We start from the raw sequence: 24,779 nt of genomic DNA on the forward strand, positions 1-24,779 counted from the left end.
TTTTGCAAAGCATGTTCTAAAAGCCGCTGGCCCGTCGGCACCAGTCTCTGAGCCGCTGAGAGTCTCGCGTGGCGAAGGAGGAGTCACCTTGCATGAGCCACATTACGATGGGCCTCCGCTCAAGCCTCTCCGTGGCAAACTTCACCGTTGCGTTCAGTTGGGCGGCCACGGGCGCAGGCATCAGCTGCAACTTTTTTACAGGTTACTACCGCAATCATATTTTCGCCCCGATGGCAAGCAAGACGACAGCGATGCGCAGGCTGACCGCGTTTTCCCATGGGACTCCCCAGTGGCATTATCAGCCACCCAAGTATCTCGCTCCTCTGTACGGCGCTCAGGCACGTGAGAGGCAAACAGCTCTTCCGACACTCTCCTTACACGTTCTTTCAGATCTGCCCTTCATCTCAGCAGCACACTGCATTCGTCTACATCCGCTCTGTGTTGCCTGGCGTGGTGTGTGTTGCTTTCCCAAAGAAAAGAGTGCGCACAGATGGCTGATGTGCCACTCTTGAAGCCACTTTCTCTCACTCCTCTCCTCCTATTGTGCCTTCGTCTTCATTTTTTTCTCTGGAAGCTGTCTCGAGTCATCGACAGCAGTGAGTAGACACACATCACAAACGCATCTTTGGAAGGTAGGGATGCCGCAAGACACGTACTTCCGCCGTGCCATTAATTGGATGTACGGAGACGATGCCTACCTTCAAAACTTACCAACGAAGGACTTGGGTAACAAGCACATTAACGAACTTCTCGGCCGGCACCCTTACCACCCATACGATCCCAATATGGGGGCCGGCAATCCTTGCTACGAGCTCAATACACTCTTTTACGAGTGCATGGAGGCAGATCACGTGGAGGGGTACGAACTTTATCAGAAGCATGTGGCCTGCTACTTCCCGTACAAGGTAGACTTGATGAAGTGCATAGCCAAGGAGAAGCGTCGACATCGCATGGAGGTGGAGGCTCTAGAGGCCAAAGGCTCGAAAACCTGAACTGTGGTCGGTAGTACGCGCTCTGTGACTCCTGCCGACGTGCTTCGTATTCACAAGATTGTTGAGTAAAGAACAACGAACCAACGAAAAAAAGACGTTCGCCCACTATACGAGGTGGGGTGGGGTGAGTAAGCAGCGTCGCTGCACTTCTTTGTTTTCGTCAAAAGGACAGCACAGTCTGCGTCAGCATGACTGACAATTAATCGTGGCAGAGCCCTGCTGCCGGGGTCTGGTCACCTGCGCAGTTGTGTGGCGGCCCATGCGAATGGGCGCTGCGTGACTGCGCTCGTGGACGAGACAAATACACTTTCCTGTGCTGAGCGGGGGCCGCTTCCGCGCCTTTGTGCTTAGTGGCGCGCGCACCTTTTACGCTGTCGCCAGATGTTTGTTTCTCTCTCCTGTCTAAGCTTTCGCGACCCTTCACGTGCATTCCAGCCCCCGTTCCTCGACAGATAACAGCTGCTGGGACATATCTTGCCGATCGAGCCTTTTCTTTCCGCTGATCCTTCTTCGTACCTTGACGTTGAGCTGGACAGTAGACGGTGCAGTGGTTTGCTGCTCTGCAAACGACGCTCACGGCTGTGAGTGAATTTCTGTCATGCACCATACCTGTTTAGCATCTTTTGTTTCCTGCGAACTCTCGCACAAGCGGGAAACGCTATCGAAAGCGAAGGGAATCGACTGGAGCCACAACAGGTGTCTCTCTTTAGCTCTGGTGCGGGCCTCAGGCGACGTCTGTCGCTACCGATAGACCGCCTCAAACAAACATTACACGCAGCTGGCTCAGCTCTTGAAGTCTTTTTCATACACCAAGGCGGATCAAATGGGGGCGCATAGCGGGAAGACATCCTCACCGGCGTCGAATCGGTGGCCGGCGGTGTGCGATTTGTGTCACACAAAAGCGACGCGTAGGCTGCCACCGCAAACCGGCAGCGGCCACGCCTTTGAGGAGTGCAGCCGCTGCCATCTTCGCTGCTGCGCTCATTGCTACGTCTGGCGTCGCTACGGGTCTAGCTTTCCCGCTTACGATAGTGAAGAGCACGCTGTTGCCAAGTATGCGGCCGTGTGTCGTCGATGCGTAGCAGAGCCGAACCTGGTGGTGAGCGCGCCACGGTGTGTTTGGAGGAAAATTTTGGAGTACTGCGACGCGACGGCACGGCATCGTCTGCTGCAGCTTTGCCACGCAACACAGATGGGCGTCGTGCTACCGTTCCCTTACGCACGGTACGGGTGGAGTACTTTTTTCGAAGGGAGGCATTTCATCGCCAAAGGTGCCAATGGCGATGTTTATCAGGCGATGCTGCGTCGCGAGATTACAGAGGAGCTTGAGTGGTTTCTCATCGATGTGCCGGATACAAAGGGGCTGGCCGATCTTGCTGGTCGCATGGTGGCCGTAAAGACCATCCGCAAGTCCACTGTTTTCTCCATAAGGAGGTGGAAGCTCATTCAGCGGGAAGTGGAAGCGCTGCGTAGATGCAGCCACCCCCACGTCGTTCAGCTGTACTTTGTCGCGCAGGGACCCAGCGAGGTCTACATTGTACTTCAGTATGTCGCCGGCGGAGACTTGTTCGATTGGCTGGTTCATCAAGAGATCCCAATGGAGTGTGATGTGGTCGTCATCGCGCGCCAACTTCTTGAAACGCTTCACTTCGTGCACGAGGTATGCGGTGTTGTGCATCGAGATATCAAGCCGGAGAACATTCTGCTACAGCCTATTGCGAATCCAGATGTGCAGTGGCAGAGGGATGGGTCTATCGGTGCGGGGGGCGGGTGCGCGACGGGCCCGGCCGGCGCGTCTGATGGTTTGTACATACGCCTTGCCGACTTTGGATATGCGAAGCTGCTTCCGCAAAGCGAGGCTGGAGAGGCGTCCCTGTCGGCAGCACAGATGTCGCGCCCTCCACTGCCGCCCACGCCCCCCGACACCGTTAGGGCGGCTGGACTCACGGCAGAAGAGGTACCGCGCACCGAGCCCAGCGTGAAGGCTCGCAAGCCATTTCTCGTTTCCTCCACCCCGTGTGGCACACTCGGCTTCGCTGCCCCTGAGATTCTCTCCGCCTACAACGCTCAGAAAAACTCTCCGCGGCGCCCTCGATCAAACCGGCAGTCCGCCGAGCAGCTCAGACACATAGCTAAGCCGCAAGCGCCGGTAGACCTGGTGAAGCGTATGGACATCTTTGCGGCCGGGGTGACTTTGTGCATCCTTCTCACAGGGTGCGAGCCGTTTCCCTGTCTTTCGTCTCGACAGCATATCGAGGCTGTGCGCGAAGGGCCGGACTTTGGCGGACATCAGTGGAGGTACGTCTCTCAGCCGGCCAAAAACTTGATACGCCGCATGCTTGCCCCTAAAGCGGCGGATCGTCCCTCTGCCTTTGAGTGCCTCAACTCATCGTGGATCAGGCACCAAGGCCTCTATACCGATCTCACCTCAGAGGCGGAGGGGGATGAGGGTGGGCATCGAAAGGGCCTTGTTCACAGCGTGTCTGTGCGGGAGCTGCTATCCACTTCGTTCCAGAACTCTGTTCACTCACTGCGCAAGAACGAGGGCTGGCTGTTCGTGCAGGATGCACAGGGACTTGTGACGACGATTTCGCGTCAGCTTGTAAGCGATCAAGTGGATGACGAGCCCTTTTCCGAACCCCCCCCTTCCCCCAACAGTCGCTAGCAGGCCTGGACTCTCTACTGAAGGCGCTCGACTTCTCTTGATTGTTTGCGTTTCCATATCAGTGGCTCCAACCTTGAAGCCCTTCCCCCCCCTGCGCATCGCAGTGCCCACTTCCCTATTTATGCACATACGACCCTCTATAGAAGCACAGACGAAGGCCCTCTCCCGCCTGCCTTCCCCCCTCAAATACTGCTCTTTCCTTTCCCCTCCCCCCTCTCCATACTTTCGATTCTCGTCTGCCTTTTGAACAAATAAAAAACCAGAATATTTTGTTATCGCCCCAGCATCCACGAATTTGGGAGTAAAGCGCCCTCTTGCGTAGAATCTCAGAATTTTTTCGTTGCTGGCATCATCGCCCTCCACGACGTCCAACTTTTTTCCCCTTCTCCTTCGTCCGACTCTTCCCGCTGTCTCTGTTGGATGCTACTCCGCTTTGTCCATATTTACATTTCAGATCACGAGTTCCCTTGCTGCTATGCATCACTTCTGTTTCTCTCGCCGTTCTCCCTTCTGTGTGGCTGAAATGCACCACAACGAGGTGCATTCGCCTGCAACGGCTCTTTTTTTTCCTTTCCATTCCTTTCCAGATCCCTCCGTGATGAGGGGAGCCACGCGCTTCTCTTTCCCCCCTTCCGCTAGTGCTGCGTTCCTCTTGTCTGCCTGGGAAGCGTGGGATGTCTAGTCTCTCGCGCTCTCGCTTTTTCCCTATCGCTGGGTGTTGTACAGCAAATCCAGAGAGAAAAAAAAGAAGTGAGAGCTTCTTGCATACGCTTCTGTTATTCCTGTTATCCCGCTTCATCTTCGAACACTGCAACGGCCAGAGGAGCAGTGCTGATTTCCCTAACGTCTGTCGGTGTCGCAGCTCCCCTCCTTCACATTTCCTTGTGCGCACTCCTCCTCTACACCGGGGATGGGGTCTCAGCACCCCCCTCTTCGGGGGTGGCCCCGGGCAGCCTTCCCCGTTGCTGCCAGCGCCGCGCCGCTTCTTTTTAGGGATAGGGCCAAGTGCCCACGGCGTGGGGAAAGCCAGGGCGCCTCATCGCGGCCCATGCCGGCGGCCAGGCCCCCTGCATGCCGCTGCGGTGGCGCGCATGGCGTCAGCGCGACTCGAGCGTGTCGCGCCCGGCCTTCGCTCTGCCCGCTGATGCGTGGAGACGCTGAGGGAGGCCTCGGGGAGAGGGACGCGTCACGTGGCGAGCAGGACGATGTGCAGGACAGAGCTTGAGGCAGAGGCCGTGCGCAGGCCGCCGTGTCGGCGCCCTGGCGTATTGCGTGTGCGCCGCTGCTTTGCACCGCCGCGCGATGGAGCCTGTGGCGGGCTGGGGCCTACAGTGGGGTTTCGGCCCCCTGTGCCCTCTGTGGCGTGAGAGGGGGAGGACACACTTGCAAGGAGCACAAGAGGATTCTGGTGTATTGATGCCGTACATGAGGCGCACGGAAAGTGTTTGAAGCTTTTTCCTTACCCCGCTGCGGAGCAGGAGCGACGTGGATGCTCGATCACTGCTCACCTTTCCGGCGGGGTCGCAGCCAGCAGAAAGGCCTGATGCGTCTGGAAGGACGCAGCGCGCTTGCTGGTAAGCGCTCACGAGGGTGGGGCCCCACCTACCCGCTTCGAAGGGGCTCTTGGACGAGGGGAAGAGCTTGCCGGTTGCCTAGTTGCCGGTGCTTTCTCGCGTCCAATGAATCCACACGTACATGCACATGGACTTCCATCATAAGCGCGTACCGGCCTGCGCAAGAAGAAACTGTGTGGGCACCGGCAAAAGTGACTTTTTTACCTGACGACGCCCCGGCGTTCATGTCCTCCATCACCGTCACTACTAACCCTTCACCATAACACTTTCTGCCCCTCCTCAAAAAGCAAATGCCTGGGCAGAAGAACAAGTCCTAGACGCAGTATCTGCAGGTGTTGCTCAGATCCACTGAGGACCCTTTCTTATCAAAGGGCACCCATACGACACACAGGACCCCTCCTTCCACCACATTCTTCGAAAAGGTCCTCCGCATTAGACACATAGACCGATAGACATTACATGACAGTTTTTTTTTTCTTGTGAGGCGCGTTCCATCTCGAGTTTTGTCGTTTGTCTCTACGCTATGGATCCGAAGAGAGGTTGCCAGGAGAGCGCTGTGGCAGATGAGCAGCCGCTTACTCTGCTGTGGGGAACGTGGGAGATGTGGTGCGACATTGTGCAGAGACAGCACGATCACGGCAGAGAACATGCCAACTGGTTGGAGCAGGTAAAGAGCATCGGCTTGTTCGACAGTGCCGAGGGCTTCTGGGGGATTTTCAATTGCACCATTGTGCCGTCGCAGCTCCCCCCGAACAGCTCCTACTACCTTTTTCGAAAGCACATCGCCCCAATGTGGGAGCATGAGGCCAACCGCAGAGGTGGAAAGTGGGTCATCCCCTTTACCAGCAAGGTGTCGCGGGGCGAGGGGGATTTGAAGCCGATCGATGTGGCTTGGCAGACACTGTGTCTCTCTGCGATCGGGGAGCTCTTTCCCGGCGACGAGGAGGAGATTTGCGGCGTTACTGTGAGTCGCGGGAAGCAACGCACCTCGCCCTCCGGCCACGCGTCATCTGTGCTGAGTGAGTGGAAGCTGTGCGTATGGACGCGCAGTGCTGACAACAAGGCATCACAAATGTGCATTGCCGAGTACATCCGCAAGCAGCTGCACTTATGGCCCCTGTCGACGGAGGCGACCAGAGAGGGACAGGGGAATGGAAATGATGCTCGGATGGAGACGCCGCAAACGGCAGACCGCTCCCCAGCTGCTAAGACGCGAGAGGCGTCTGGGATACCGTCAGCAATCACTTATGTCGCGCACCGGGACTTGATGGAGGCAAAGCAGGAGTTTGTGAAGGGTGGCAGCAGCGTCGCTCAAACGTTCAGGCCCAAGTACACCCTCGCTCTCGACGCGGAGGGGTGAGAGCGTGCAGTATTACAGCTTGACCTATCGGCCACAACACGTGTGCCTGTCAGGCATTTCCTCACTTGCGGGCACCATGTGTCCTCCGGAGCTAATCGCGGTACGCAGGTGCACCGCAAATCGATCGACGATCGGGACACTTGCTTGTTTCATTTGGCCAGTGATGAGAGCGGTGTTTTGCGCCTTCCCCAGCTTTTGCGCACCTCATCGCGAGACAGCAGAGTATTCGATTGCCAACTTGCATTTTTGCGCACTCAGAGACAAGCAGCTGCAGAAAAAAACTAGAAAGAAGTCTTCACGTGCGCACCAACCCTTCTTGCTCCTGGGAGCGCGCGGGCTCACGTGTGAGTGCGTTACAGCCACGCCAATCGCAGAGACCAATCGCACGCCTTGACAAAGTGGGTGCCTTCAATAGGCACTCCGGTGGCTCTTTCCTGCACTGGGTAGCTGTCTCTCCTTATACTATGGTGCACTCTCTGCTGCAGAGGAGTGATGTGGCGTACACACGCACTTACACGCACGTATGCCCGCCTTGAAATCGCTGGCCCTTCTTCCCTTCCGCCTCTCACAGGTCTTTCTGTCTCTCTCCCCACATCGCCCACATCGAAGTAGAAATCAAAGGAAAAAGGAGAGCTCGGCATTTGATCACAACTTTTTTTCTCTTCTCCTTGGAGACGTATTACGAAGATGTTTGGCCGCCGCGTCGCCAGTTGCTGCGGCATTCCGGCTAACATGTACGCCCGGTTGCACATCAGCTCCCCGCAGCAGGCAAATCGGATGGTCCCGCCATTAGTCCCCATCACCACTTCTATCGGCCGCAGCGTGAGCGGTGGAACTGGGGCGTTCGCATCCTTGGTGGCTGGAAGCGAAGTTGTGCCTGCAGACTTGACGTCTCCGGCGAACCTGCTTTCTCTTCTTGGTGTGACGCCGCAGGCGCTGCTCGGCACAATCAACGCCAATCCTCTGCTGCTACGCATGATCTCCGATACAATGTGCACTTATAGTGTTATATTACACCACGCCACCGTGTTGAGGAGTCGTTGCACGTTCAGCCAGTGCTGAAAGAGAAAAGGCGCAGGGGTAGGGTGTACTGCGGACAAGAAGCGGAAAGTAAGGTCTCCGCTGAGGACGAAAGGGGAAAAAAGTGCTCGCGAATGTGCAACGCCCTTTTGCCCTCCCCCTTTCTCGCCTGGCTCGCGGCTCGACTGCTAGGCTACTCCGCACGGGTTTGTGGAGAGGCCGCCGTGGCCCGAGGCTATCCTTTCACAGGTTCTTCACATATCTTGCCGTTTTTCTTTCTTCGCTCCTTTTCCTTCATGCCTCTTCCCGTGCTCGGATCTGCCGCCACCTGCGCATGGCCGTCAAACGATGCCCACGGTGCAAGGCTGTAGGTTCTTTTTTTGTGTGGGGCGCTCTCTCCGTCATACACTGCCTCACACTTTCTCTCTTCGGAGACGAGAGACACTCTCCAGAGCGCTGTGGCTGGATGGCGGATGGCACATCAAGCCATCAGCGCATGAGGGTGTGTGGAGAGAGGCAAGTCGGATAGATCTCTGTTGCTCTATCGCCCACATGCGCGCTCACCGAATCGTGGTACTATTAGTCGTGCGTCTTTGGGAAGCGGAAGTGTACTGATAGCTGACCCTTTTCCTTTTCTGCGTTCACCTTGACAATGTGGCGCGTGCCCGTGTGCGCTCCTCCAGTGCGCTCGCGCAACTCTTCTGTTCTCTACCCCTCACAAAAGGGCGCCAATCACGTTTGTGCCGACGGTCGCGTATTGCCGTTTTCTTTTTGCGTGTTGTCCTCTCTCGCCTTCTTTGCCTTGCGTTGTGCCCCTTACATGTGAGCTGTTCCTCTTGTCGTCACTCTTCTTGTCGTCGTTTAGGTACGGCGGATTGTAAGCGTAATAAAAAAAACGGCGAAGCAAACAACCCGAAAAAGAAGGAAAAAACGCACTCAAGGGCAACAGAGAGGGAACAGCCACAGGAGGCATATCCCTGAAGCAGCGCGGGGAAGGGGGAGGGGAAGGCAGGCTCTATCAGCCTCCGCGATGCTGCCCAAGTGGTGAAATGCGCGGGCGCTTAGCCTCTTGCATCTACAGAACCTGACAGGGCTGAATGACATGCTCCTTTACTTGCCTTCATAAGTGGAAATGTTTGCAACAGGGGGTCGGAGTGCCCCCATGTATGTTGAAATTCCACCGATCTCGCCACTACTTCCCCCTTCCCCCCCTTCGACTCTCTTCTATCAGAGCCTTCCCGTCTCAGGCCTCCTCCTCCTCTTCCCTCTTGGCGATCACGGGCAGGGTTTCCGCGCTTTTGAACCCGAAACGTGAGTGAATAGGCTAGAAGATCGCCGTCGCTTACCCAATTGACTAGTTCCCTTTACCTTTACGCTTGCTTCTTCCTCTTCGTGTGTGTCAGTAATCCGTCCTCCCCTCCTTGTTCACAACTGCCTCGTGATCCAAGATGTCTGCAGAGCAGGGTCGCATTATATTTTGCCTGTGCCTGAACGCCTTCAGCAGCATCGCCATCGTGTATACGAACAAAGTGATCTTCAAACAACACGCCTTCGAGTATGGCACCCTGCTGACGGCGATCCACTTTTTCATCACGGCCCTCGGGCTGTTTGTTTGCCGCTTGATGGGTGTGTTCGAGCCGAAGCGCCTCCCTATCATCAAGATTCTCCCCCTTTGCCTAGGTTTCTGCGGCTTTGTGGCGCTGACCAACGTGTCACTGGTGTACAACAGCGTCGGCTTCTATCAGCTCATCAAAGTTCTCACGACCCCCATGCTGGTCATCATCCAGACGCTCTTCTACCAAAAGACGTTTTCCACTAAGGTGAAGCTCTCCTTGACGGTGACTTGCATCGGCGTGGGTCTCGCCACGGTGAGCGACGCCTCGGCCACCTTGGCGGGTACGTTGGTGGCTCTTTCGGCGCTCCTGATCACGTGCATGTATCAGATTTGGGTGGGGACAAAGCAGAGTGAGCTTCGCTGCGACAGCTTTCAGCTTCTCTACAATCAGGCACCCCTTTCGTGCCTGATGCTGCTGCCGGTTGCGTACTTCGCTGACGATCTGCCGAACAAGTACTTCGCGCCGTGCGGGCCCACCATCTTCCTCATCGCCTTCTCCGGCTTCCTGGCGTTTTTCGTAAATATTTCCATTTTCTTAGTCATTGGAAAAACGTCCCCTGTGACGTACAACGTGTTGGGGCACTTTAAGCTGTGTGTCATCCTCTCTTTGGGATTTCTCTTTTTCGACGATGAGATGAATTTGCGCATCCTCATCGGTATCGTCACGACGCTCTTGGGTGTCTTCTGGTACACATATGTCAGCATGCAGGAGAAGGAGAAGGAGGCGGCCATCATCCAGGTCAGGCATGAGGAGGAGCACATGGATGACAGTGACAGCAATGGAAAGAATGTGTAAATCGTCGCCTTTTTGCTCAGGCGCCAGTTCCTTCATGGCGATGGCTACACTCGTGGCTGCAGGGGCTCAGCATCCCCCCTCTTCGGGGGTGGCCCCGGGCAGCCTTTCCCGTTGCTGCCAGCGCCGCGCCGCTTCTTTTTAGGGATAGGGCCAAGTGCCCACGGCGTGGGGAAAGCCAGGGCGCCTCATCGCGGCCCATGCCGGCGGCCAGGCCCCCTGCATGCCGCTGCGGTGGCGCGCATGGCGTCAGCGCGACTCGAGCGTGTCGCGTCCGGCCTTCGCTCTGCCCGCTGATGCGTGGAGACGCTGAGGGAGGCCTCGGGGAGAGGGACGCGTCACGTGGCGAGCAGGACGATGTGCAGGACAGAGCTTGAGGCAGAGGCCGTGCGCAGGCCGCCGTGTCGGCGCCCTGGCGTATTGCGTGTGCGCCGCTGCTTTGCACCGCCGCGCGATGGAGCCTGTGGCGGGCTGGGGCCTACAGTGGGGTTTCGGCCCCCTGTGCCCTCTGTGGCGTGAGAGGGGGAGGACACACTTGCAAAAGAGACCGTACAGCTCTTGCGAGGATCTCTTTTTCTTCTTCCTCTAGGTGAGTGCGCTCGCTCGTTTGGAATAAGCTATACGCGCGGGTGTTGAGACAGGCGGCACCGGGTGTACTGCTGAGGTAGTGAGGCGGATGAGGCTTACAATGAGAAGGGAGGAGAGGGAGTAACAACAAAAGGGCGGAGGTCGGCCGATGTACACGACAGCGGCGCCATTTTTACTTTTCTGATTTATGGCGGTGAGCTCGCCCTTTTGCGATACGGAAGTTGCGTCGAGGTAAGATGTTTCTTGTGGCTTACACCTGGCGCGGCAGCAGCGGACGGACTTGACGGGTAGGCGGCGGGGAGGTGAGCAAAGAAGTCTTGGCAAGACTGATACGCTTCAGTGACTTCGATGCACGTCTCCCTTTCGATGTTCTCAGCCTGGCATGCGGATGCAGAGGAGGGCGACGGGGCCGAGAAGCGCAAAGATGTGAGGATTGAAGAGAGGGATTCGGCCTGTCTTCGTTTGCTATTTATCGAGTATGTACAAATGACAACGGCTAAGGCTCTCAAAGCGGGAGGACCAAACCGAGCCTGCTCTCAGAGGGCGACGATCACCTTTCCCCTGAAGTATCCTCTACGTATGCGACGAGTGGTGGCAGCGAAGGGAGCAGCAGCCGGAGGGGGAGAGAGGGCGTCGTATAGAAGGTGACGGGATCGCGAAGTGAGAACGCCCCTCGTTTCTGACAGTAGGCGACAGCATGTGTGCGTGTCGCCCACGAGTTGGCCCCAAGCAGAGTGACCGCCTCGTTTTCTTCGACTCTCTGCAGACCGGAAAAGATGCAAAGGGATGCAATGCTGCTTTCTGGTTGGAGTTGGCCGCGTTGCATACTCGTGTACCCTCTAACTCTGTGGCGCCGCCACAGAAAGTAATGCGCGTGTCAGGGTAATCTCAAGTGCTCTATTCGTGCGTGTGCGCACGCGTATGCGTGTGGAAAGGACGATCTGTACTGATAAGTTTCCTTCCACTGTCGGGTGCGGCTTTCCCGCCACGGAGGGGGTGAAAGGGGGACCAACACGTCTCAACGGCGAGGTTTCACTTGGCAAGCTCGCAGGCGCGCTACCGTCATGGGGGCATGTCTTCATCTTCGTCTCCTAGAGTGGCGGTAGCACCTTCGGCGAAGAGACGTTGCGTGGAGTCCGCACGATGCTTACTCTTTGCATCGGTGATCATTGCTAATGCCTACTTGCGATCGAGCTCTCAGTATTTTCACCTCTTTTCCACCTCGCATCCTTTCTCGCTCCGCTTAGTACGACAACGCATCGAATTCAGTGTTGTGCCCGTCGTTGGCGAAGGCGAGAGAGCGCGTGTGCGTGTGATTTGTACGCAAAAGTGTGAGGACCTTGTCTGACAGCTTGTGCCCCTGATAGTTGTCGTGACTGTGCTTTGTGCGTATTGCCTGTGCGCATGAGTGAGCGCAGGCGCCGCTCTTTTTTCTCTCCTCTTTTCTTCTGTAGGCACACCTTGCTGCCTTTTTCGTTACGCAGCTCGCAGCACCGCCCCAACAGCACAGACGACCCCTCGTTTCGGCAAAGAAGGGAATAAAAAGACTCTTAGTGGGACGCCACGCCTTTTCGTTTTGGGCGTTGCGGCTTTACCCTCATCTCTCTTCTTCCGCCATGTCCATGCGTCGATTAACAGGCATCCCCTCACGATGTGGCGTCTCTGCAACAGAAGCGGCGGCCTCTGTGGGCCTTTCGCTACTTTGCGTGTCCGCTCTTCCGCAGACGCGGAGACAGCTTCACATGCCGCTTGGTGGCTTTGAGGAGGCGCTGCCGAATTCGTTTGGCAGACAAAATGGTAAGGGGGAGCTGAGCAATGTGAATTTGCGCGTTAAGCTGCAGAATGTAAGACGCATAAAGACGAGCCGACGAAAGCTTCGGCTGCCGCCGAGGTCCTCGGCACCGCCGACGCTTGCTAAAGTGAGAGATGAACTGCTGCACCTCATACAGCAGACGCGGGAGGCACGCGGGGAGGCTTTGTCGAAGCCCGCCGAGGTGGCGGACATGAGTGCTGCTGAGCTGTTCTCCTCTCCCTCTTCAAGCCGCATCCTACCGACAGAAGTTGGCGATCGCATTTACTGTGAAGAGGGAAAGGAGGCGAGGTCAGCGCTTCGCTCACCGCACACGACTCCCTTTGTTTACCAGACTAGCGACTCCGAAGCGGCAGTAAGTGCGGCAACCGCATCATCTCCTGCTTCGCCTCTCACAGTGACGTCACCACCAGAGGAGGCGTGGACGTCGCACGAGGATGCCATGGAGCGACTCTACGCTGTCAAGCCTATAAGCACAATCTTCGGGGGCGATCTTGACCGACTCGAGCAAGACATGATGCGGGACTACCACCAAAGGGGAGCGAGGCTTCCACCTCGCGACCGAGTGTATGCTGAATTTGGAGGCAGCCAATGCGCCCGGCGGATGCAGTGGGAACCGTCATCGTCCTTTGATCGTCTGGCCGCCTCTGATTTCTGCTCCAATGTGCAGAACGAGGCGGTCGTTGGGGATAACACCAACCGCAACTTGGCTGCATACCACCTCTTCGCTGAGACGTACCAGACGCAGCAGGAGGAGAAGCGCCGGTCTCAGCGCGGCGGGACCTCGAAGGGCAAGGGTGTCAACCTTTGCCGTGCCGACAGAGGCGCTTGCGTCGGCGCCGAGACTGACCTTCCCGCCTCGGAGAATCCGCACTTCCCCGACGAAGGCCCCAGCGACGCGAACAACCTGAGGGATTCATCCTTTGCAGAGACGGATACGCCCGACGAGGTGCTCGTTGGCGGTGCCTGGAGTGCGCCGAAGGAGATCGTGGTGAACGCGCGGACAGACTACAAGGCACGACTATCAATCGCTTCGCCTTCGCCCCGAGAAGGCGAGGATACGAACCGCCTCATCTATGACGCGTATCACCAGAGGCCAGCGGATCACGCGCTTCTCGAGGTGCGTGGCGCGGATTACTGGGGCGACTACGAGAACAGACGCCGCGTGGAGGAGCGTAGTGCACATCGGCAGGAGGCGATTGCTAGGGAGGTGCTGCAGGAGGGGGCAGTGGATACGAGCGAGGCGGAGTACAGTACGAACAAAGTACGGAAGGAGACGCTGCTGTACTTTCAGGCACACCCCATCAACGAGATGATTCAGGAGCCTTTCGTCCGCATTCGCCAGTTCATGCCGCCTGGTGGTGGCGAGGGAGTCTCTTTCAACCCCAACGAGCCGCTGCCGATACCGGCGGACAGCAAGTGCGGCGGGCGAGGCGTCATTGAGTTGGTCAACATGGACGCGGACATACCCGTTCAGTCCGCACGGCGGATGGCGGAGGAGCTTGGCCTGGATTTGATTCGCATTGGCGCCCTGTACTCGCAGAAGACGGACCGCCGCATCATTGCACTGTGCATGATTGGCGATCACCGCGAACACATGCGTGAAATGATAAAGTTTAAAATACAGAAGCTTGGCGTTCAGCCGCCTCCGACAAAGGAGTGTATTGAAGTGCCCTTCAAGGGCGGCACTCATCCGCACGCAATACGCTTCAAGTGCGTGGGTGTAGCCAAGCATCTTCTTCATCGCCACGCGATTCGGATCAACTTGACCAAGTTCGGCACCCCACGTGAGGGGTTTCCCGTCTTTCAGAGCATTCTGGACGAGCTCAAGCGGCAGTGCGTGCGACTGAAGGCGTACCATACCGCTGGCCAAATCCAGTCAAACTACGACGAGATTTTTTGCTACCTGTACCCCTCCACAGGGCGCTCTCCGAAGACGACCGTTACGCACCCCACGCCGCAGCAGGTGCGTGATGCGCGCGATGATCGCATACTCGAGAGTGAGAAAGAGATCTATTTTGACGACCTGCAGGACAAGGCCACCAGGAAGGCGAGGCTGCAGTATATGCTGAAGCTTCAGGATGGCACGGCGTGGGCGGAGAAGGACGAGGGCATGTCTCTGCAGCGGCAGCGTGCCATCAAGGTCATGCTCGGGTACCTGCCGAAGGGGAACAGAGAGTTGTACGCGGCCCGCGGTGATGTGAACGTACCGGCTCCGTTCCGCGCGAGTCATCCAACGTCGGTGCATAAGTGGTCGTACCCGTCTGAGTCCAACTTGGAGCAGGCAAACCGCGGCGCAGCCGCTTTGGGCAAGCGAGCTGCCATGCCCATCAGTGAGATGCACGACGCTGGAGAGACGCCGGAGAACCCGACTCAGCTCGATCGCTTCTACTACACGGCGCAGGGCCCCGCTCTCGAGATGGGCGAGTTCAAGGAGGCACTCGGTCTCAAGGACAACCGGGCGCGGCGTCCGCCTATGGGGGCTGGGTTTGCCACACTGGGTGTTGGGTCCTCGGACGAGAATGCGCAAACAGGCTTTGCGGTAAAGTAGACCGGGTCGGCTCACCAACGGCCACCACTGCTGGCCGAATATGCGACGTAGTCGATGCAGAGCCCGAAATGCCCCAAGACGATGTCACGGGTCGCTGCTACTCTTTTTCCGTTGCTACCGGTCGCGCGTACCCCACGAACGCGACTGATGTAAGGTGTGCGGTGCGTCGCCGTCTCCCCGCCATGCAGACAGCATCCGCGGAATACCGTCATCTTTGTGTTGTCCCTCACACACTGCATTTCTTTCTGAGGCTTGGCATCCCACTGTTCCATTAGCCTACCAGCTACCATGCAGAGGGGAGAGCCGTCCGTGTATGTCTGTATGGGGATGGGTGGGTGGAGAGGGGATGACGCACTTGTATGCGTCTTTACAGGCCTTGCAGCGTCGTCACGATTGTTACAAGTCACCACAGAGGGCGGACTATACCAGTACGTCTCATGGTGGTATCTTCCGCGTTGCTCCAAGATGAAGGAGAGGACTAAGTACACCTCGTGCGGTGAAGCTGGCGCGCTCCGGGGAGGTAAGGAGGGAGGGAGGGAGGGAGGGGGGAAACACTGCGGAGGCACCGCCTTTCCAGGCCACTGGAGCTCCCCTGTCACTCCAGCGAGAGACGCATCGCCCTCGCTTTCTGTCCTCCTCCCTTCCGTGGCCTCTCCACCAGGGTATGTATATGTGTGTGTGTGTGCATGTGTTTCGCAACCCTTCTGTTTACCACCGTTACAGAACCTCTGCCACTCCTTGTATGCACCCCAACCTCTTTGATACACGTAGACAAGCAAGCAAACAAACGCGTACCCTCCACTTACGTTCACAGCCACACCAGCACGTAGACGTGCTTCACAGCTCAAGGAAATAACACGACTTCCTTTTAGCTCCCGCCCTTCCCTCTCCCTCTCTCTCTCTGTGTGTGTGTCGCACGCATCGGCTGGGGAACGAAAAGGACGCGTGCTGCCGCACAAACCATCGCAATCTCAACCATGTCAGTCCATTCGATCGAGAGCTCTGCCAGCTCTGTCAGTGACGACAGCCAGCCGCCGATGGAGGTGGTGTATCCTCTTGATGAGGAGGTCGAGGTCCCCGGGACGAATGGCGGCCTTTACAAGACAGTGCTGGTTGAGGGTGCTGGCTCGCAGCCCGTCAAAGGGGCCAAGGTAACGGTCCACTACACCGGTAAGCTGCTGGACGGCACCAAGTTCGACAGTAGCCGCGACAGAGGCGACTGCTTTGAGTTCACTCTCGGCCGCGGCCAGGTCATCAAGGGCTGGGATAAGGGTGTGGCAACGATGCGAATTGGCGAGAAGGCGCTGCTGAGGTGTTCGCCGGATTACGCCTACGGTGCTGCTGGCAGCCCCCCGACCATCCCTGCGAATGCCACGCTTCTCTTTGAGGTGGAGCTATACCATTGGACGCGCGAGGTGGACATCTCCGCCACGAAGGACAAGTCCCTCATGATGAACGTGTTGAAAGATGGCGTCGACTACGAGAACCCGGACTTCGAGTCGTCTGTGACAATGGACCTGTCCATTTACTTGGGCGAGTTCGATCCGGAGAAGAGGGAGAAAAGCACACCAGTGAAGGTGCTGACCAGCTGGGGGGTTGTCGTCGGTGTTACACCGCTGCCTCCACACCTCGAGACGTTTCTCTACAAGATGCGCAAACAGGAGGCGGCGGCGTGCCGAGTGCGCAGTGACCTGGTCTGCGACGCGGTGCCAGAGTTTGGGATCCCGTCCAGCAGTGAGCGAGGCCACTGCGATGTCACTTACGTCGTCGAGATCAGCGAGCTGAGCCGTATACGGACGTACGACTTCACTGGCGCAGCTAAAATTGCGGAGGGGGAGAAGCGCAAGAACAGTGGAAACGATGCGTTCAAGGCTGGCAACCTGGACCTGGCAGAGCGTTTCTACCGTCGCGCGCTGGAGTTCATCGGGCAGGATTATGGCTTCGACGACACCGATAAGCCGGAATGTCACCGTGTGCGCATCAGCGTGTTGGGGAACCTCGCGCAGGTGCTACTGATGCGCAACAAATACACCGAGTCCGCCGAGTACTCGAGGAAAGTGCTGGCCCTGGAAGCGAAGAATACGAAGGCGCTCTTTCGTCTGGCGAAGGCGCAGGACGGTCTTCAAGAGTGGGAGGATGCTTCGAAGTGTGTCGATAATATTCTCGCCATCGAGCCCGACAACGCCGACGCGGCCAGCCTCAAGACGCTTCTTCACCAGAAGCAGCGGGCCTTTGACCAAAAGCAGAAGTCCATGTTCAAGAAGATGTTCGTCTAGAAAACGCGCAAGCGTCGCCCCCGTGATCAGATTCTGCGCCCCCCTTTTTTCGCTTTCTATCTTCGCACCCCCAGCGGCGCCAGCACGCCGTCTCGCTCTGCGTCTTCCGTCCCCTTGTTTGTCGCCTTGTCTCTCACTTCCCTCTGCCTCTGAGATGTGCACTGGAGGCCGTCGTGACAGCGCCAGAGAGGGGCCGCTCTTTTTTCGTTCTCTTTATTTTCCTTAGCGTGTCTATTCCGCCACTACCACACAGACAAATACACACACACACACACGCACGGCTTACACCCTGGCCGCCCACGACGAGCCGTCCAGCCGCCGAGTCGAGCCACGCGTCTAGCGGGCTCATCCTGTCCTCCGCCGCATGCGCGCTGCGCCGTCGGCCCCCCACCCCCAGAGGGACTCGGGTGGGCGGTGCACCGGCATCCGCGGGGCGCCTCCCCCTGGCCAGGGCCCTCTGAGGCATCCTGTGCCCTGCCTGTATGCCCTGCCCTACACGCCCCCCTTCCCTCCCAATGGCTCGCTCCATCCCGCGGCATGCCGTACTGTGGTGTGCGGCCTCGGCGCGTTGGCGTCCGCAGCGCTGCATGGCGCGGCTCGGGCTGCTCGCGTGCTGCCTCCGGCACCTGTGCTGCATCGGCCCACACCTCGTCGGATTTGGGGGATGCCGCATACTATGCCCACGCGCACTGTGTGGCTGGCCGGTATGAGTGTCGGCGCGCCTTCCTTACCCATCACACCTCCCCTCTTCTGACCTCTGGATGCCTCGTCTGAATGTGGTAGACCATGTCAGCCGTGGCGGGACGGCGCGCGCGCACCGTGCTCGCACTGGCGCCGCCTCGGCGACCTGCTGCAGGATGCAGCTTGGAGATCGCTCTCTACATGGCGAAGGATGGGTGTATCAGTCGCCACTGGCGGCACCCGTAGCCGTCTCCCTCCTCCGAGTGGTGACTGAAGCCGATCATGCAGGGCTCACTCAGCCCTGCGGTTGCGGCGCCCGACTCATGAATGTGAGAGCGGAGCCCCGTGGCGCCTTTTGTGTCGTGTCATGTCGAGGTGTTGCTATCGTCTGCGCATATGTATCGACCATGGAGTAGCTCTCGTTGGGCCCGTGCGACGTGGTGGGGTCGCCCTTCTCTGCCCAGTATCGCGTAGTGCGTGCCGGCGTCCAGTTCAATAATGTGAGGACTGGGCTTTGTGTTACACGGCATCACATCGAGAGCTTCCCGTGTGACCAGGTCGCTCCTGCGTATGTAGCCGAACGTTGAGTGTATCCCTATTGTGGGACCCATCGCGCCAAGGTCGGACCGCCACTGCTTCAGCTTTGCCCACGAGAAGGGGTGTGTGGGGAGTCCTACTCGGACAGGTACGCCCGGTTGTATGGGCATGAAGAAACCTCCACCGCCGTGCATCTCTCTCGCTGCCCCGCAACGCTGACACCCCGGGAGGCCGACCGCCCTCCAAGTCTGTGGGGCGAGACACACCCTTTTACAGAGGAGAGGTCTCCGTCGAAGACTTGTCGTGAAACGGTGCCAGCCCGCACAGCCTGGCGTCGCGCAGCCGATTGCCATTCCCCTGCGTACAGCGCAGGCAGGAGCCCGGGACTGCGCTCCACATCACCGCACTGCAGCGAACGCAGCAGAACACAGCAGTCGGTGGTCGAGGGTGCTTTGGTGAACCACTGACACCATTCGTAGCGGTCGCGCACACAAGTGGGAATTGCAGCCGCACATCTCTACTGCACCGCGCGAGCCCAGAACCTCTCATCCCATAGCAAAGAAACCACGGCCGTGCTGCGCGGGCATGACCGCACACTCTGTGGTGTCTCCACAACGGAGGCACTGGCCCGTTCATGATACCGCACACGGAGGTGTCCTCCGGGGTCATCACAGCAGAAAAAAGAGTTCTCGGTGAGTGGTCATTGTCCTGCGAGACCCGCGTGCACGAGGCGTTCCAATCTTTAGGGCGGGCTGGCACCTAGGCGGGAACCTTGTGCGTCGCAGGTCGTGCTTGCTGCTAGATGGAAAAGGCGGAGTGCCTCATCGGTGCTTCTAGGGAGGCGTTCTCAGACCCCTGTCTCCCTCTTTCGCTTCCCTCGCTTCTTCTCGGGTCCCGCCAGCGAAAGCGAGTGGACGGATCTTGTCGCACGTGCGGCCTGTTTGTGAATGTTGCCCTCCGCTTTTCGCTATCCTCAGAGCATTGGATGTCGGGGCGGCCCTTTCTTCATTGAGCACCATGACCTTATTTGCTCCTTGTCTCTGCCCGCCCGCTGTTTGACGGCCCCCCTTCCAACCGCACACACACACACACACACACGCACACACACACACGCACACACACACACGCACACACACACACGCACACACACACGCACACACACACACGCACACACACACGCACACACACACACGCACACACACACACGCACGCATGCTTGCAAGGACGCAGCCGAGTCGACTTCACTACCTCCTCGCCTCCCCACTTTCTCCTCGACTCAACCACTCGTAGCGCTCTCATCGCTGCGCTATCGCTCCAGGTGAGCGACGGGTCTGCTGCTGGTCCTCTGCCATTCCTCTGCGCACTCACCTACGCCGCAGCCGTCATGGCAGAGGCGTTCTTGAGTCAGCAGCCGCACCCGGCGAATCAGGCGAGGGATGCGGGGTCGTCTGCAATACAGATGCACGTGTCCTGGACGAGCAATGGCCTGGATGTCCACGTCCCGCCCCTACGGTATGTTTGGCGCGGGGTGCACAGCTTCCTCATGGACAGTGTCGACAAAGTGTCTGCAATGCTGTACCCCATCCCCTTCTTCTGCGTGGTCGCCTGCGCTGCCGGGTCGTGCGTGTGTGTGTGGTATGTGCCGCAGGCGTCTTGGATCAACACCAATCCAGTCAGTACCTGGCTGCGCTACTTTGACTCTATCGTGACACCACTCTCGCGGTACCTCCCGCCCGCCGTGCATGCACCCGTGCTTTGCTCCAAGGCGTGGGTCGTCACGCTCACCGCTGCGACGGTGCTGCACCGCTTTGCCTTGCGCAGACTGTTGCAGTACAAGGGATGGATGCTCGAGAGGAATCCCCTAAAGCCGTCGTGGCGAACGCGCGTGTGGTCTCTGGTCGTGCGGTGCTTCTTCACTCGCCCTTCAATCCCAAAGACACGCGTGTACGAGCACTGCCTTCCCAGCGCCCCGCTACCATCACTGCAGCAGACGGTGAACGGCTACCTGTCGAGCATGCGCGTTATTTACCATCAAAAGAACAGCGACGTCAACGAATGGCTGGAGCTGCGCCGGTCCGCTGAGTCTTTCCTGCTTAACGAAGGCCCATCACTGCAGATGTACCTACGACTGCAGCACGTGATGTGCCATAATTTCGTCTCTGAGCTGTGGACCCGAAACGTTTTCCTGGCCGCGCGTGATTCGCTGCCGCTACACTCGAACTTTTACATCGTACCTTTTTCAACGCACGTGCCCACCGCGCTCCCTGAGGCGCGCGCTGCTGTTCTCGTTTACCTGCTGACGCAGCTCAAGATGCAGATTGAGCGCCGCACGTTGGCCCCCAACTTCACCGGCCCCCGCAACTGCGTGCCCCTGTCCATGCACCCGTACTCGATGGCGTTCAACACAACTCGCATCCCCGGCCGAGAGATGGACATCCTCGAACACCACGGAGAGCGCGACAATAATCACTTCGTCATTTTGCACCGCGGCCGCATTTACCAAATGCCGGTCGTGGACCCGCAGACCGGGCTCCAGCTCACCCCACACCAGCTGGAGGTGATGCTGCACCAGTTGCTCGTTGAGGTAGAAGAGGAGGTGAGCACCGGTCGCGACGAGTCTGAGGAGGATGACGCGGAGGACACGCTGGAGACGCTCGGGAAGAAGCGGTCGTACCGCGTGGTGGAGGCACTGCTGCCTGCCTTGACCACTGCACCCCGCGCACATTGGGCCGACGTACGCAATAGCTACCTGCTCCACGACTCCAACAACAACAGCCCTTTGCGCGCCATCGAGAAGGCAATTTTTGTGGTGAGCTTTGATGAGCGATGCGGGGCGGCAGGGCTGCCAAGGGCGAGCTCAGCCTTGGAGGAGGAAAAGCGCCTCTCGATGGACTGCGCCCACTACCTCTGCGGCAACGGCAGCAACCTGTGGTGCGACAAGAGCTTCAATCTCGTCGTCCGCTCAGACAGTCACGTTGGCCTACACGTAGAGCACTCGTGGAGTGACATGTCCATGTTCCTCGGGTTTTTTGAGCATGTGTCCGCGCAGGAGGAGTCTGCCGAGCTCTGGTACGACACAGAGAGCGGCCACGCGAAAATGCTGCCCGAGGACAAGCGTCGTGCCAAGCCATTCCGAGCCCCCGGCATCGGAGACCCGCTGCGCCCCAAACGACTGCGTTTTACCATCTACAAAAAGCTGGCAGCTGCCATTCGCCAGGCGCACACCGAGTTCCTCCTCAACATCGGCTCACAGGTAGACCTCCACGTCGTGCGGTACACGGGGTACGGCAGTGAGGTGCCCAAGAGCCTGGGCTGCAGCCCCGACGCGTGGGTTCAAATGGCAATCCAGCTCGCCCACTACATGGATCAGGGGAGTCATTTCAGCCTCGTTTACGAGTCTGTGCCGCAGCACATGTACCTGAAGGGTCGGACGGAATCTGTGCGAAGTGTCACTGACGCGAGTAGCACCTTCGTAAGGGCGATGGCCGCCTCTGAAGGCGAGGGTGACGGTGTCTCTGCGGAGGAGAAGCGCGCACTGTTGGTGTGCGCCTGCGCCAGCCACCAGCGCGCCGTGCAAGAGGCTGTGGCGGGAGGTGGGGTTGACAGGCATCTCTTCGCGCTCTTCATGGCGAGCGCCAGCCAGGAAATGCCTTCTGACTTCCTCACTGCCGCCCTTCGCAAGACTAACTGGAAGGTGAGCAGCGCTCAGGCGCATCAACGCAACCTGCTTGATCGCTTCCATCCAGCAGACGGCGGCTGCTGGTATCACGAGACGCCAGGGTTTGGCTTTGGTCCTGTCTCACCCGACGGCTACGGCATCTCCTACTGCTTTTGTGCCAACGAGGCGCTCTACATCACCATCACATGCTATAAAAACTGCGACACTACCTCGTCGCGCAGCCTAGGCAACCACATGAAGAGAGCTCTTGACATGCTAGGAGAGCTCTGTATGCCTCCTTGCGACGCCTCAGCTATGTGACGAGGAGAAAGGGAATGTGTCCCTGCCGCAACGTTCAACAACGGCCACCACTCAGGACCTTTTGTTTCATGCCGATAAGGATACATCTGCGGCGCTTTTCAGTCGGAGGAACAGAGAGAGAGAGGCGGCTCTGCGTGCGGTGCTCTTCAGCCATTGCTTGGAGGCCTGTCACCCTCAACTAAAAAACGGCGAAAACGATTCGAGCGACGCCCACGAAGGATACCGTGGCGCTAGCAAGAAAAAGGATGCCGAGTGTGTGTGTGTGTGTTTGTGGTGAGAAGGCGCTTGTGCATATCTGAAGCGCAAGCAGGATGAACGTATCTCTGTCTCCTGTTTCTGTTTCTCTCTCTGTGTGTGTATGTGTGAGTGGGAAGCTGCGTGAGAGGCGGCCTTGCACGGCGAGAGGAGATAGCTCCTTCGTTCTCTGGTACTCGCGCGGGCACCCGGTGCGGCGCACTCTCGCCCGTTCGTTAGGCAGCACACTCATGCATTCACAGAGAGGTGAAACGGGTTGCGTTGGCTGCATTTCATTCTTGCGCTGAGCGCTTTGGGCCCAGTGGAGTGCAAGCGTGGCAGCGAGAAGGCGGAGCACGCATCTCACCCCATCCTGTGCGCCGCTGCACCCAAACACAATATAAAGAGAAGAACCCAAGCTTCACTAACACGCACACACGCACACACGGAGAGACAGGCAGTAACCTATTTCCCCTCTCCTCTTTCTCTTCCACGCTGCAACGACGTGCAGAAACACCTCTGCCACCACTGTGTTTGCTTTCCGAGCGACCCTCACTATTGGAATACTCACAAGCTCACACGCGCTTCAAAGGTGCACGGCTGATCAAGCGCTTCTCCTCCGCATCCAGCGACACTCGATATCCACAGCTATTGCCCGCAGCGTCGTGGATTCGCAGCTCGAGCCACGGGTTAGGTGTGCCGCTTTCTCACGACAGTTGCTGCGCAGGGAACCGGAAGGAGGGTCGCGCCGCTGGCTTTTTCCGTGCGATAGATCACTAATGTCCGTCTCCAGCACCTCTAATTGCGAAGGTGTCGAGAAGCGGCTCAGCCGCCATCAGATCATTCAGCATGCCAAGAAGAGCCTCCTCTATACTGCGTTCGACGTCAAGTGGGTGCCGCAGACGGCGTCCTTCGCAGTGGTTGGCCAGTACCCTAACAACCACGGTGCGCTTTCCATTTATCGGCTGCACCACGGCGACGTGCAGCCGACGGCTGAAGTGCGGCTTCCTCACCCCCTCAAATGCTGCACGTTTGGCCAGAACGTATCCTTTAGCAGCAGCGGAACCGGCAGGGGGGGGAGCAACGACAACAACATCGCTGCTGCTTCGAGGCCGAATCAAATCGCCACTGGCGATTTTGCCGGCTGCTTGCAGATTTTCGACCTGAGTCGCCTCTGCGAGAGCGCCGCAAGCGCGTCCACCGCGCTGAGCGACGTGACGGCGGCGTCCGTGTTTCACGTTCCCCACGCACACGAGAGCATTATCAATGCCATTGACGGCGCGCGTTTCTCGGGGCCGCCGGAGGTGGCGACAGGGAGCCGAGACGGCTCCGTCAAGGTCTGGGACACTCGCCAGCCCAACAAGCCAGTGGTATCGCTCAACCCTGCTGACCCTGCTCGCGCTCGAGACTGCTGGACAGTGCGGCTGGGGAATAGCTTTGACCCGGACGAGCGCGTTGTTGCTGCGGGCTACGACAATGGTGACGTCAAAATATTTGACCTTCGCACGCAGAAGATGCTGCACGAAATGCACGTGAGCAACGGCGTGTGCGACTTAGAGTTTGATCGCCCTGATATTCCCATGAACAAGCTCCTTGTATCTTCCCTGGAGGGTCGCGTGCGATGCTATGACATGCGCACCTTGCACCCCAAGCTCGGCTACGCGTATGTGGAGCAGCGCGTGTCGGAGGGGACGGTGTGGTGCTCTCGCGCGCTGCCTCAGAACCGGGAAATCTTCTTGAGTGGCGGTGGTGGTGAGCTGACACTGTGCATGTACAAGTACCCGCCAGAGCGCACTTTAAAGGACGGTGATGGGCTGCAGCGAGGGGTGGCGGGTGCCGTGGAAGAGCTGAACAAGGCAAAGGTTGGAGATCAGCCCATCAACGCGATGGACTGGAGTCGATCCAAGGAGGGACTCGCTGTGTGCGTTTCGTTCGACCAAAGTATTCGGATCATGCTGGTCACGAAACTCGGCTTGCTGTCGTAGCGCCGAGGCGAGAGGGAGAAGGGGGACGTGGGAGGGAGGAGAGGGACGGGCGGGGGGCTGCTGCACCACTCAATGCGCGCGCCTGGGTATGCACGCTATTTATGCCGTTCGCGCCGCAT

At 58.3% G+C, this 24,779-nt stretch overlaps 9 protein-coding genes across 9 annotated transcripts; all 9 read left to right on the forward strand.

Annotated features, from left to right (window-relative positions):
* Positions 1-638: 638 nt before the first annotated feature.
* Positions 639-992, forward strand: LSCM1_06325 (uncharacterized protein; the record flags this gene model as incomplete). The annotated part of the gene is made up of 1 exon (XM_067323756.1): positions 639-992. The coding sequence occupies one exon, from the start codon at positions 639-641 to the stop codon at positions 990-992; it is 354 nt and encodes a 117-aa protein (XP_067179385.1).
* An 823-nt stretch (positions 993-1,815) lies between these two features.
* LSCM1_06326 (uncharacterized protein) lies at positions 1,816-3,657 on the forward strand (the record flags this gene model as incomplete). The annotated part of the gene is made up of 1 exon (XM_067323757.1): positions 1,816-3,657. The coding sequence occupies one exon, from the start codon at positions 1,816-1,818 to the stop codon at positions 3,655-3,657; it is 1,842 nt and encodes a 613-aa protein (XP_067179386.1).
* Positions 3,658-5,754: 2,097 nt separating this feature from the next.
* On the forward strand, positions 5,755-6,591 carry LSCM1_06327 (uncharacterized protein; the record flags this gene model as incomplete). The annotated part of the gene is made up of 1 exon (XM_067323758.1): positions 5,755-6,591. The coding sequence occupies one exon, from the start codon at positions 5,755-5,757 to the stop codon at positions 6,589-6,591; it is 837 nt and encodes a 278-aa protein (XP_067179387.1).
* Positions 6,592-7,278: 687 nt separating this feature from the next.
* LSCM1_06328 (uncharacterized protein) lies at positions 7,279-7,653 on the forward strand (the record flags this gene model as incomplete). Its single annotated transcript, XM_067323759.1, has 1 exon — positions 7,279-7,653. One exon carries the CDS (start codon positions 7,279-7,281, stop codon positions 7,651-7,653), a length of 375 nt encoding a protein of 124 aa, XP_067179388.1.
* Positions 7,654-9,059: 1,406 nt separating this feature from the next.
* Positions 9,060-10,022, forward strand: LSCM1_06329 (uncharacterized protein; the record flags this gene model as incomplete). The annotated part of the gene is made up of 1 exon (XM_067323760.1): positions 9,060-10,022. The coding sequence occupies one exon, from the start codon at positions 9,060-9,062 to the stop codon at positions 10,020-10,022; it is 963 nt and encodes a 320-aa protein (XP_067179389.1).
* A 2,201-nt stretch (positions 10,023-12,223) lies between these two features.
* On the forward strand, positions 12,224-14,968 carry LSCM1_06330 (uncharacterized protein; the record flags this gene model as incomplete). The annotated part of the gene is made up of 1 exon (XM_067323761.1): positions 12,224-14,968. One exon carries the CDS (start codon positions 12,224-12,226, stop codon positions 14,966-14,968), a length of 2,745 nt encoding a protein of 914 aa, XP_067179390.1.
* Positions 14,969-15,945: 977 nt separating this feature from the next.
* LSCM1_06331 (uncharacterized protein) lies at positions 15,946-17,244 on the forward strand (the record flags this gene model as incomplete). The annotated part of the gene is made up of 1 exon (XM_067323762.1): positions 15,946-17,244. One exon carries the CDS (start codon positions 15,946-15,948, stop codon positions 17,242-17,244), a length of 1,299 nt encoding a protein of 432 aa, XP_067179391.1.
* A 2,602-nt stretch (positions 17,245-19,846) lies between these two features.
* Positions 19,847-22,441, forward strand: LSCM1_06332 (uncharacterized protein; the record flags this gene model as incomplete). The annotated part of the gene is made up of 1 exon (XM_067323763.1): positions 19,847-22,441. The coding sequence occupies one exon, from the start codon at positions 19,847-19,849 to the stop codon at positions 22,439-22,441; it is 2,595 nt and encodes an 864-aa protein (XP_067179392.1).
* A 1,013-nt stretch (positions 22,442-23,454) lies between these two features.
* Positions 23,455-24,660, forward strand: LSCM1_06333 (uncharacterized protein; the record flags this gene model as incomplete). The annotated part of the gene is made up of 1 exon (XM_067323764.1): positions 23,455-24,660. The coding sequence occupies one exon, from the start codon at positions 23,455-23,457 to the stop codon at positions 24,658-24,660; it is 1,206 nt and encodes a 401-aa protein (XP_067179393.1).
* Positions 24,661-24,779: the final 119 nt, after the last annotated feature.

Source organism: Leishmania martiniquensis, chromosome 19, assembly GCF_017916325.1.
Source record: "Leishmania martiniquensis isolate LSCM1 chromosome 19, whole genome shotgun sequence".
Taxonomy (NCBI): domain Eukaryota; phylum Euglenozoa; class Kinetoplastea; order Trypanosomatida; family Trypanosomatidae; genus Leishmania; species Leishmania martiniquensis.